This window comes from Diadema setosum, chromosome 19 (assembly GCF_964275005.1).
Source record: "Diadema setosum chromosome 19, eeDiaSeto1, whole genome shotgun sequence".
NCBI classification, from domain to species: Eukaryota; Metazoa; Echinodermata; class Echinoidea; order Diadematoida; family Diadematidae; genus Diadema; species Diadema setosum.
In genome coordinates, this window is record NC_092703.1 from 2,199,388 (window position 1) to 2,211,721 (window position 12,334).

At 39.9% G+C, this 12,334-nt stretch overlaps 1 protein-coding gene across 1 annotated transcript in view; it reads left to right on the forward strand.

The window, feature by feature from the left end:
- Positions 1-1,288: 1,288 nt before the first annotated feature.
- LOC140242505 (mannosyl-oligosaccharide 1,2-alpha-mannosidase IA-like) overlaps positions 1,289-12,334 on the forward strand; it is a 75,153-nt gene continuing 64,107 nt past the window's right edge. The window contains exons 1-2 of the mRNA XM_072322240.1: positions 1,289-1,959; positions 9,376-9,591. Of these exons, the coding sequence (XP_072178341.1) occupies positions 1,330-1,959; positions 9,376-9,591 (846 nt within the window). The 5' untranslated portion in view covers positions 1,289-1,329. The remainder of the gene's footprint in view (positions 1,960-9,375; positions 9,592-12,334) is intronic.

A 12,334-nucleotide genomic window follows, 5' to 3' on the forward strand; every position in this document is an offset into this window, starting at 1 on the left:
AGTTGTTAATATCTAAGATCAAACTTTATAATGAGTATACCTTTCTTTTACAAATTTAACTAACATGAATGAAAAAAAAAATCTCTGCGAACATAACAAAACAAAACAAAAACTATCACTATCCGACTAAGCAGAGGATGATGTTATAGGAATACCCATCATCCTGCCACATGTATTCCACAAATCACATTGTGCACCGATTTGTGATGTTATTATGAACGTGAAAACATGTTTCGGACAAATCTGAACGTACGACTAACAATATCACAATAGAAGGAAACATTTGAGCGCGGTAAGGCCTTGATTTAGCTCTGAAGATCCTTTTTTTTTTTTTCCTTGTCAGAAAACGTGGCGCCGGCCATGGTAAAAACAAAAAAAAGTACACATCAGGCCGCCGGAGCGTTTTCAAAAGTGTGGGGGCCCACTTCCGAATTTCATGAGCTAACAAATTGTACTAGAGCAGTTCCTTTTTTTCTTTCATCACTTCAATTAAAGTTTGGATACGCCTACAGCTACACCTGTTTTGGTACGTTGTAACGACAGCTTCTTAAATGATTTTTTTTTTAATATATATTTCCTTGTAATGTTTATGATGTTCGATAAAGATGAATACGATTTGAACGTATGGGTCATTATCTTTGTGTTCCGGTTGTTCCTTCAGCTTTTTCTCAAGTTAATTTTGTGGTGGACTGAACATTGGTGGGCGTGACCACAGTGTTTTGAGGGCGTTTATAATGCGCCATGGGCTCTCCCTCCGAATGCAGTGGTTTGTGAGTGCAGCACTCAATTTCCACGTGGAAATACGAACGTCACACACGATTGTGTCTACGTCTGACTAAATCAGTAATGGAGCTCCATGCTCACTCTTGCCTTTTACCAGTACGATCGTCGTACTTCACGCAGTGTACAACGTACTGTTGTATTTGTGCTCCTGCGATGATGGTGACTTCCTGTGACAAACTGTCTCGCGGTGCAGCGGACGCCCCATCCCTGTATAGCAAAAATATGTACATGTGGGACTACGTGCGCGCGTAAGACAACGAAGTACAGTACGGTGATTTGTCTATAAATCGTACACTACCGATACCCTCAGTGTACTCTCTTGCGTGTCACCACGCACAATCGACCCGAAATCGCGTATAGTGCTGTATGTACGTGTACGTGGATTCCCCAGTCTTATTACGATACGATACAGCACGTATCCTGTGCTGTGTGTATATCACAGCACGCTGGAGATTGAGAAATAATATGTTGGATATGTTCGGCTTGTAAGGGATCCTTCGGAAGCTTCACAGTTCGAGTGACCAAAGTGGTCAATCAGATACCACAATGAACTCCAAAAGTCCAATATTGCCTCTTCATCAGAACCAGAGGTATGCCAATGGCGTACCTTTGGGGTACAATCGCACTGGATTGCGAGCATCGGAACGATACGTAGTTTACCTACTTTTCCTTGTGTTTATGAGCGTATGTTACAGTGCGGTGTTCCTTGTGCCAGAACTGCGAGGCCGTGTAAACTCGTTTGTGGACTCGCCTGAGCAGCTTTTTAAGCCGGGAGGCGATGAAACTTTCCCTGGCCATCAACATAGAGGTGGGGAAAATGGTGGCAATGATGTGCATGTAGAGCAAGACAGGAGGAGAATAGAACTTCAAATCGCCCAGGATAGGGCGCTGGAAGAAGCGAGACTAGCCTTACAACAGGGAAACAATGAGCCAAATGCTGGTAAAGACGATGGTGTCGATCCGGATAGACATCACGAAGACAGTGATAAGTTAAAAGATGAAATTAAACAAGACAAGATGAAATTTATTGAAGATCAGAAGAAACAAATGGAGGATGACCTACAAGCAGCAAGAAAGAGTGGCATGGAAGCGATAGCAGCAAAAGGTTTTATTGATCGGACAGACGGCGAGCCAACAGATAGCGATGTCAAAAGCAAAAGAGATCATATACGTGAGGTACAGTATGAAGATCTGGTGGTAGTGATACACATCCCAACTGTGTAAATAAAGTAGTGAAAAGTGCAAGGAATTTTTATGTATATTGTACAAAGTAGTTATGCTTTGGAGGTAGATCGTCCAGCTAGTGCTCCATTTTGTAGTTGCACCCCTCTCATAGAGAAAAACACCCAGTTTGCGGCAGGCTTTGTACACAGTGCCTACTTGCGGTAGGGGCTGTTTCATTCATTGATGAAAAGGCCCAATCGGGTGTTACTTCCCAATAAACACTTGAGAGTAACTCCCGACACTTGTGTTCTAAAGTGGTACTAAGCACACATGATGTTCATTAGCTATATCATTTTATTGATGAATGAAAGTGCCCCTGCCAGATACATGTACATTGTAAGCACCCTGCCGCAAACTTGATTGTTTACATATGTACAGGTACTGTATATTCAATTAAATACCATTACTGACGGGAGTACAGACATGTACACCTGTAGACAGAAAAATCTGTCTGTTCAGAAGAGTTTTGTAACAATTGACAAATTGCATTCCAATCTTTGATAGTTCTTGGAATGAACAAGTAACTTTTATTAGTGCTCAGTTTTTGTTTGTGGCGATTAGGATAAATCTTGATGAAGGCAACCGCCAAAGAACCCTTTGGACCGGATGCAGGGCTTTTCGAACTGGGATGGATAGGTGACCCACAAGCACCTCACGGAATGTGGTGCTGCGTACTATACTCTGCGTCGGTGCTGCAGCAGTTCCCAGTCCAGCTCATCCATGCATCATATCAGTGATGCTACTGTTCCTAGAATTTAATCCCCTTTGACAAATTGCCTTGCTCTGTTTTGCACAGATTCCGAGCTGTCTATCAAAGTCTGAGTGTGAGAGTGGGGGTCCCAAACTGTTGAGCAGTATTTACTACAAAGATACAATGTCTTGATTACTGTGTACATTTGCATACATTGTACCTTGCCGGATATGTTTAGCCTACTTTACAATATGATGCACATCATAGCAACTTTTTTTTTTATTTTTTTTTAATAGTTTTGGAGATCATGACAGATTTACACTTGTAAGAAAGATGATTAAAAGGTGAAGACATGAACTCATTGCGGGCCCGTGGACAATCAAGTACTACTGAAATGTAGACACCAGGGAATAAGACCTAAAGACTTGGTACATGTAGTATGAGAATACTGTTGAGTGGGAAGGCTATCCAGGCTGGGATACTTCAAGAATCTCTGTAATGAATAATGATCACTGATCTCTACGGTTTATGTACACATACATGTACAGGTGAAGGTATTTTGGCTGGAATGAACAACTATTACCCATGGGCATACATTGTACGCTTCGATGCACATGTATGTTTTATGTACAAGTTGTGAATGTAGTAGATACTAGTAATACATGTAGCTGACCGGCGCTGTTTGTGGTTTTCAAATGTACAATGCATCTATAGACATTGTATGTACCCTGATGGGCAGTGAATGAAGGCCGATTCAAGTGGACTACCCATGTCTCCTGTCTTGACCAGGTCTTTAAGGTCTTTCAGCTGGAGACATCCTCGGCTTCTTCTTTAGGTGAAGCATACATGTACACAGCTTGTCTCCAAGCCAAGAGTGTGTTCCTGAGTGAGAATAAAGTGCAGTAGATGTACGGTAGTAGAATGCAGAAGTTACTGTAAAACGAGGAATGTTCGCGTGCATTTTAATTTCGCGAATTTCGCGAGTGCAAAGATTCGCGAAATTAAAATGCACGCGAAAATTCTTGTCTACTCTGATATGCATTGAATGCCAGTGGCAGTTCGCGAAAATTTCATGCCGCAAAAAAGGCCGTCGGCTCCAATTTGCGAAAAATTTGTGCCGCGAATATATCATGTTTTACAGTACTTGAAGTTTATTCAGAGGCCTTATCCACTTTATATTTTCACAAAACCAGTAATATTGGTTTCTTCCTGTACTTCTAACCTCTTCAGTACTCATCAGGATCCATCACTATGAATGTACACTGTAGTGTTGAGGGGACTCATGAGTGTCCTGCACAGTGCAGGCAGGCTGTGATTTTAACAATACTTGGAATTTACAGACAGATGTGGTCATATCATGTCAAGAGCCTGCCATACTGGTTTTTAGATGCTTGCAGTACAACTGTATGTTTGTTGAAGAAGGAAACAAAACCAAAACGTGGCAGACTTGGTCTACGGTGTACAAGTCAAAAAAAAAAAAAAAAAAAAAAAAGTCTGGGTATTTAAATGAATAGGATGGACTTGAAGTGGCTTGTTTTTACAATAGTTGTACTATGAAAACATTGTTTGTGTGTCAGCAAGCAAGTATAAGATCAACCACTTCATAATACACTTTAAGTCCACTCCAAAAGAAGTAAGACAAATCAAAAGCGGCTACTGTACTCTAAGGGCAAACGGCTGCAGCCATGGGACTCGAATCAAGAGTTTGTGGTCCTATCCATTGAACTGGCTGGACTTGTCCTTTCTATACAACATTTATAGGCAATTGTGTTGCTGTTGTGGTTCAGGGGAAAAGACAATGATCTCTCTATCATGAGATGCTGTATGTGTACTGTGTACATGTACAGATGTACAATGTACATTGTACCTGGTTCAAGTCCACTAACTATAATGTACAGCATAATATGGGCAAGTCCAAGATAAGGTCCCCTCAGAAGGCAAAGTTTCATCTTTGCTCAGTATTGACATGTTTGGTATCATTTTGAAGCTTATGAGTTGAAGTTTTGATTTCCATGGAGGAAAAAAAGGATATTGTTTAAATTTATGCAAATTTCAAGGGCTTCATTTGCGTATGAAATACAGGGTTACGAACTTGTACAATGTATGGGACATTTATAAAAATTCATATTTATTCAAAGGAAAGCAAATGATATATGTGGACATAAGAAGTTCATCAAATAGTTTAACTTGGTATGAAAATTTAGAGATAAAATGCAATTAATTATGCAAATTAGCTCGTTTCCTATCATGAGATGTCCCATACATTGTACGTAACAAATTGAGGACATTTTTAAAGGTTTTTTTTGAAATTACTGAGGTTATTCGAGTGCTCTTCTAGGAAGTTCTAATTTATTGTTCATAGAAGTCAAATACCATAGAAAGAAAAAAGCGAAAAAAGAAAAAAGGGGAGATGGCAAAATACACAATGTAAATCAGCATTAAAGGGATGGCATGGTTTTCGTAGATATTGGGATTCAGTTTTCAACATTTTACGAGATGATGAGAAACCACTTACATGTATACACTGTATTAAAAGTGCCAGAACAGGCAAGCCACTCTGCCCTCAAAAGAGTGCAATGTACATTCATAGAGGCAGTGATCAGAAACTGTTTCCTTCATTACATGTACTTATCATTGATGATAATGTGTCAGTGAGCATCACTCAGCGGTGGGAATTCAAAAGATTAGTGTGTACATGGCTTGTGGTCAGGTGACCCCACTTTTGACACCAGTGAAAGTGAGCTGGCAGGAGCATTTGATTCAAGTCCAAGTGAGGGTTCACATTATTACAAGTTTTTGGAGGGGAAAGTCCTGTGGCGTGGGACTTTCCCATGACTTGGGGCCTAATGTGAATGGGGGGCATAACATACATCTGTAGGCAGTATTAAAGAGAAAAGGAAAAAAGACTGTAGGCCTACAATAAAAGATAATTTTATTGTTATGGTTTTAAATATTGCATGTGCCTGATCATGGAAGAATGTCTGTAGCTAAGTATAATACAGTCATCTAGAATAATTTATCATTTGAAAAACAAGACAAACGAAGATCTGAGAGGAATGGAAAAGAGTGCTCAGAGACATGATAGGAGGGGTGTTCCAGAGTTACTCAAGCCACGTCAGAAATTTCCATCTCCTCCACGAAATCTAAGCTGGCCGTCGTCGCTAAACCTGATCAGGTCATGTTTATTCTGGAAAGAGAGTATGCTTTACTCATCAGACTTGGCTGTGATTCATGAAATTTCGTCGCTCAGCGTTGTAGGTCGAAACTGTTGTTGTTTTTGTTTTCCCTGTTCTTACCTCTGTTCTTTGCATGGTCTGTGACACCTGCACCAACACATACACACAGCTGTAGTCTGTAAAAGTTGAATATTTTGATCTGGTAGTGGTGCTACTGTTGGCTCACCTCTTAAAATCTACTATTTGTGGCACTTAATTTTACGGGTTGCATGAATTGGCGCTGCGTGGCAAGTGGGGAATTCTGTCGAGATGTGTGAGAGCGTGATTTGAGATTACAAATACAACCTGTATGACTTGAGAGAGGGCAAAGCTGTCCAAACATATTAAGGAAGCTGAAATGTTTTTTTTTATGCCTCCGGCACGAAGTGGCCGGAGGCATTATGTTTTCGGGTCGTCCGTCCGTCCGTCCGTCCGTCCGTCCGTCCGTACGTCCGTACGTCCGTACGTCCGTACGTCCGTACGTCCGTACGTCCGTACGTCTGTACGTCCGTCCGTCCCGTTTTGTTTTTGTCGATATCTCAAGAACCGTGTGGTGGTTTTACATCAAACTTGGTATGAGGGTATATCCTTGGGGGATAATACTTTGTGTGGATTTTAGGGTCACAGGGTCAAAGGTCAAAGGTCACAGGTTATTCTGTGAAAAAAAAAATGAAATTTCATGTTTTTCTCCATATCTCGCAAATGGTTCAAGGTATCTTCATGGAACTTAGTATATATGCTTGTACCGATGGGCAGTGATTATCTAGGGAAGTTGGGGGTCATGGGTCAAAGGTCATGGGGGTCAAAGGTCAAGGTCAACTCCTCAAAATATCACTACTTTTCTTAAAATGCAATATGCCTGAAGGTTGTTGTTTTTTTTTTTTTAACTTGATGTATGGCATGTATTACCCAATATATATTTTTGGGGAAGTTTCTTGCCAAAAGGTCAAAGGTCAAAAGGTAAAAGGTCAAGTGAAAGTGCTAAATTGCACTTTTTCCTCCATCTCTCGAAAGTAACTCAAGGTATCATCATGAAACTTACATATTTATGCATGTTCTACCTAACAGTGATTCTCTTTGGAACTGTGAGGTCAAAGGTCAAAGGTCAAAGGCCAGGTTTGAATAATGCTATTTTCCCATTTTATACTGAAATTATACTTTTTCTCAATACCTTGAAAATTACTCAATGCATAAACTTATAAAAGGGTCAAAAGTCAAGTAAAAATCATCAGTTCCCCAAATACCTGCACTCTGACATTTTAATCATTCATCCTATTGAACCTAGTTCTAGGAAAGTGAACATTGAGCACATTTGGGTCAAACCTGTCATTTTAAGATTTTGCCAATTGTGTGAAACTGTCATCACACATTGTCAAGACATTGTACTATAGACCTACAAGTATTAGGAGAACCATGCATTATGGCGGAGGCATATCAGTAGCCGTAGCGATATATCTAGTTTTTTTTTGCTAGCAGTCTTATAGGCCCTAGTCCCTTGCATTAAAATAAATTTAACTGTAGTTTGAGTGAAATCCATGTAGTATCATTTCAAGCACGGTGTTCCCTTACTTGAGCCAAACCAGTTACAAATTGTTGAGAAGGGAGATGCCGCTATTTAAAAGAAGAGACATCCACAGCAATGTCACCAGCTGCCAAAACCCACCAGTGTAATTTGTACACAGCCCAAACAATCAGAAGAGCTGAACATTACAATGTTATTTATGTATGTTCAATCATAAATTTGTCCTACGTAATCCTTGACATACCTAGAATGAGCATGTGCCTCAAAAAGTAATGTGCACAGTAATTATTGCTGGGCACCCTTGTGCTGAGATATTTGTACAAAAGCTAGCTCTATAGGGCTTTTTACACAATTTGCAAATTTTTGCTTAGTCCTGTACCAACGGTGGGGCTAAGGGGGGGGGGGGGCCTTAGCCCCACCGTTGGTACCGGACTTTCCTTTGAATAGCCCACTTTCTGTTTACACTTGTTTTTGCCAAAGTGGGATAGCCCCACCGATAATCCCATACTATCTGGCCCTGCAAAATAGCAGGGTTAGCACCGCAATTGCGGTGCTAACCCCGCGATTGCGGTGCCAAGCAAGCAAGTGTAAACAGAACGAAAAAATAATCCTGGGCTAAGCGACGGAGACGAAGTCCGACCCCCACTGACCAATCAGAAACGAGATAATCAAGTGCTGCCGGTGCGTGCGTGTACTTGTACAGTGCACAGCGTAAAATGAATATTCATGTGGTTTGGAAAGTACAGGACTTAAAGAAATACAAGTGTAAAAAGGTCAGTTTTCTCCTTAGCCCAGGACAAGAGCTTTAGTACGGGATTTATTGGCGAGTGTAAAAAGCTGAAAAAATTGGTACGGGACTAACGATAGTCCTGGGTCAGAGAAAGTACGGGGTTAAGAAACACAAGTGTAAAAAGGGCTTAAGACTCTTGGTAGCTTGATGAAATTTGGACTCTAGCTTGGTCTTTCGCCAGAAAATTTTAATCCCAACCTGATGAATCATGTCAGTGGCAAGTTGGTATCATTTCACAGGTTATCAGAGTGGTAAGATGTTAATAATTATAGGTAAATGGATCGTTGCTGGTACCTGTGTTTAATGACCACCTCCCCACAACGTCCACAACAGATATTCCTGAGGGTATAGATCCTGTATTTATAACCTACTGTATTCTGTAGATCTCCGACTCCAAATGGCCTCTCAAGAAAAATTCCTAAGTGGTCAGTTTCTGACTTACAAGCAGTGGTTCAAGTGGGGAGTTGTGCATAATTTACTATGAGTGAAGTGGCTTCATTACGATTTATTGCTGTCATGCTATTAGCTATATATTGTAGTTCAGTAGTATCTTTCTTATTCACTCGCCCTTACAACTGCAGTGTATGAGTACAATGTACAACTGTATATTGTTGACCGTGTAATATCAAATATGAATGTACCAAATGGTTTTATTCTCTCAAAGCTAACTCTTTGCTCAAACAATTGTAAGGCATATTAGTACATTTGTACATTATGTATATTTGCCTTTGCAGAGATGCCAACTGTTACCTTTTTGATGCACATGTGAAATACTATTTTGCTTAGTTTTGTTTTTTGCCGAAAATACTGCAGGTGTCATGGAAAATACTATTTTTCCAAATGTAACTACACATGTCTATTGCAGGAAAAGTTCAAAACTGTTTTCCCACCAAAAATACACTTTTTTAGCCTTCAAAATTGTGCAGTGGCATTAACAAGGTTGGTATCCCTGTCTTTGTCATATAGTGTGGCATAACATATACAGGTGTGCAAGAATTAATGATCGTTTTAAAGCCATTATTGCTATTGTGTAAAATTATAAGTACTGTATAAATTGATATATTTTTAATTCTCCTCATTTATAATTAATATTATCATTGTTGTTGCTAATATCATCTTTTAAAAATCATTATGTTGCCCTTTCTCTTAGATGATGCTACATGCATGGAATGGTTATGTAACCTATGCCTGGGGAGCCAATGAGCTGAAGCCGATTGCCAGGACAGGCCACTCTGCTAGCATCTTCGGCCGCTCGGCCATGGGCGCCACCATCATTGACGGCATCGACACGCTGTTCATGATGGGGCTGAGAGACGAGTACCAGAAGGCACGGGACTGGGTAGCCCACGACTTCAAATTTGATGCTGTAAGTATTCCAAGGGGAAACCAATGTACAGCTATAAGAATGAAGGGAGGCCTCTACATCTATTGAACCACACTACAACTGTATCCGGTATGAATGTGGTTTTTAAATTCATGATGGTCAAAAGAGCAGAAATAACTTACAGGTCTGAACACAGCTAGGGCTTTGAAAAAATATTGATGTGTACTTTGCCAGCCTTGGCTAGCAAATATACAAAATGTAATATCTGTGCACTCTAGTGTCAGTAATTGCCTTTTTTTTTTGAAAATAAAATGAATTGAATTGAATTGAATTGAATTAGTAATAGAAGAAATTGTAAAATGATTGAAAAAGCTATAAAATCAATAATAATCTAATATACTATGCTTCGTTATTATCATTGTCATTATCTATTGTTACATGGCATCTTCTCCTGTATCATCTGCTGAGTAGAATCTTCATTGTCTTTGCACTGTTCTCTCAGAATGCCCTGCTATGATCACTATCCTAGTATTACCAGGTACCAGTTTGTGCATTCAAGATCAAGAAGAGCATCTTGTCCAAGGATGAATGCACTGGACATGATTTGAACCCAGGATTTTTGTTGTAACATTTGTCCAGGATTCCATGTATGGAAGTCATCACTTTGAACGTTTTTACACAAATCTCAGAATGACCGAAGGTGCTCGGACATTTGTACTGTTTGTAGCTATGAGAAACTTTCAGAGAGAAGTGAAATCCATTTCATAGTCCCTCACTTTAAGTGTGTCTTATGAGCAAAAAGTCTCTCATAAGACTTTCATGAAACAAACCCCAGAACTCTATCCTGATACCACAGTGCTTTCATGTATACAGTCATTCGTAGCTGGTCAGAAGTTAGTCTACATGTATTGCTTAGATCTTTTCGAGATATGAAACACTTGAGAAAGCACCTGATAACAGCATATCATATATTCATACTTCATATCAAATGCATAACCTCGATAAAGGGGTATCAGATGTATGCTTTGCTAGTTGCAAATTGAGTAGCCCTCCATTCTTTATAAAATAAGTCCAAGATTTTTATCTTTTTTTTTTCTTCTGTTTAACTCTGTGTAGAAAAGTGGTCAAGGAGATTTTTGAGAGCAGATAGCATGTTAAAAGTCTTCACTATGCAAATAAAGGCACTGCTTGGGCCATTTTTTTTTTTCTAGGTTGCCACCACCCCATGAATGGGGGGGGGGGGGGAGGGGGAGTTCGCAGGTTTACTGTAGAGAGCCCTTCTTGAGCTGCATTTGGACATTGGGTGCCCGGAATGAGAATGCCACTGTGTATACTCTTTCACACCTACTGGTATTTTACAGTGTTAGCAGTGGTAGGGCAATTAGCTGCATATCAAAAACTGATCAGCCACTTGAGTGTCTGTCTGTCTGTCCACTTCTAATTTGGCGTGTATTGTTCTGTTGGTTTCAGCTTGAAACGCTGTGCACCCAATCAATGATGAGGTCAGAAACAAAGTATTTGAATTCAAGTACAAGTGTATATGTAATAAATGTGCCACATTTCCTAATTTCCACTTTGCTTTCAACTTCATCCAAGCTGGGGGTGGGGGGGGGGGGAGGGGGAAGGAATGTCCGACAAATATATTTCTCCCTGTCTCTCCCCCCTCCCCCCCCCCCCCCATTAAAAGGATTGAAAAATATCCTATTTCAAGTGCTGTATACGTGCAGTGAATAGGTAATATGGTTTTTGCTCTTTGCTTTAATACAGCTACGATGTACAACCTGTAGAGACCTTGCATTTCTGCTTTATTGATTCTCAACCCTTGCTGGTCTTTGTGTACAGTACACACCACCTTTAATACAAATTTAAGAGAAAGCAAATACTGCCACTCATCTTCTTGAGTATAACCTTTGGCCTTGTATGAGACTAAAGGTCATTAATCAAAACACAATCTTGCAGCATGTACTTTACATAGAAGAAGGTACAAATACCCATACAATTTTACAGTGATCACCCATTTATTAGGATCCATCTTAAAGCAGAAGCCTTGCTTACAGTGCAGTACTCTCTGCTTAATTGGGTAGTGTCAGGCAGGGCATTTCTTAACCGATTCAGCAGAGTACACGGTTAGCAGGAGAGTGCGTTTCTTTCACATCACAGCTACCACACATTATGCACAACCTATCTACACCGCATACACAGCATACTTTTGTATGTCACAACAGCCACAGCTCATACAGTCACATAATTTAATACATATAGTAGCCCTTGCAGAAACCCCAATTCCTCTCGTAGTGATATAGAAGAAAATGAAATACAAACCCAATGGAATGATTATGTTTCTATAATGTATATTTTTGATGACACACAACTACAATAAAAGGGATTTTATACCCTCAAACACACACACACACACACTCACACACACTCACACTCACACACACAAAATTAAGTTTAGAAGCCCAAAAGACATTTAGCAGCCGAGACTTGAACATTGAGGGTTCAAAAGAAAAAAAAAAAAAGAATGACTTCTGAGAAGACTTTTATACACTAGATATCAGGAACAGATTTTAATAGTATTAAAGCTTCAATAGTAATCTTTGAAGATACAGCATGTATCATCACACTACGGTACTACAAGTCTACTCTTTTCATAAACTTGCACCATGGAGTTTGGATAGAAAAGAAAAAAAGATTCTCTGTGACTGTGCTCAGCATAATCTACTGTACGTGTATGTTGTTGTTTTGAATCATGGTACATGTAGAGTAGTAGACTTGGTTTTTA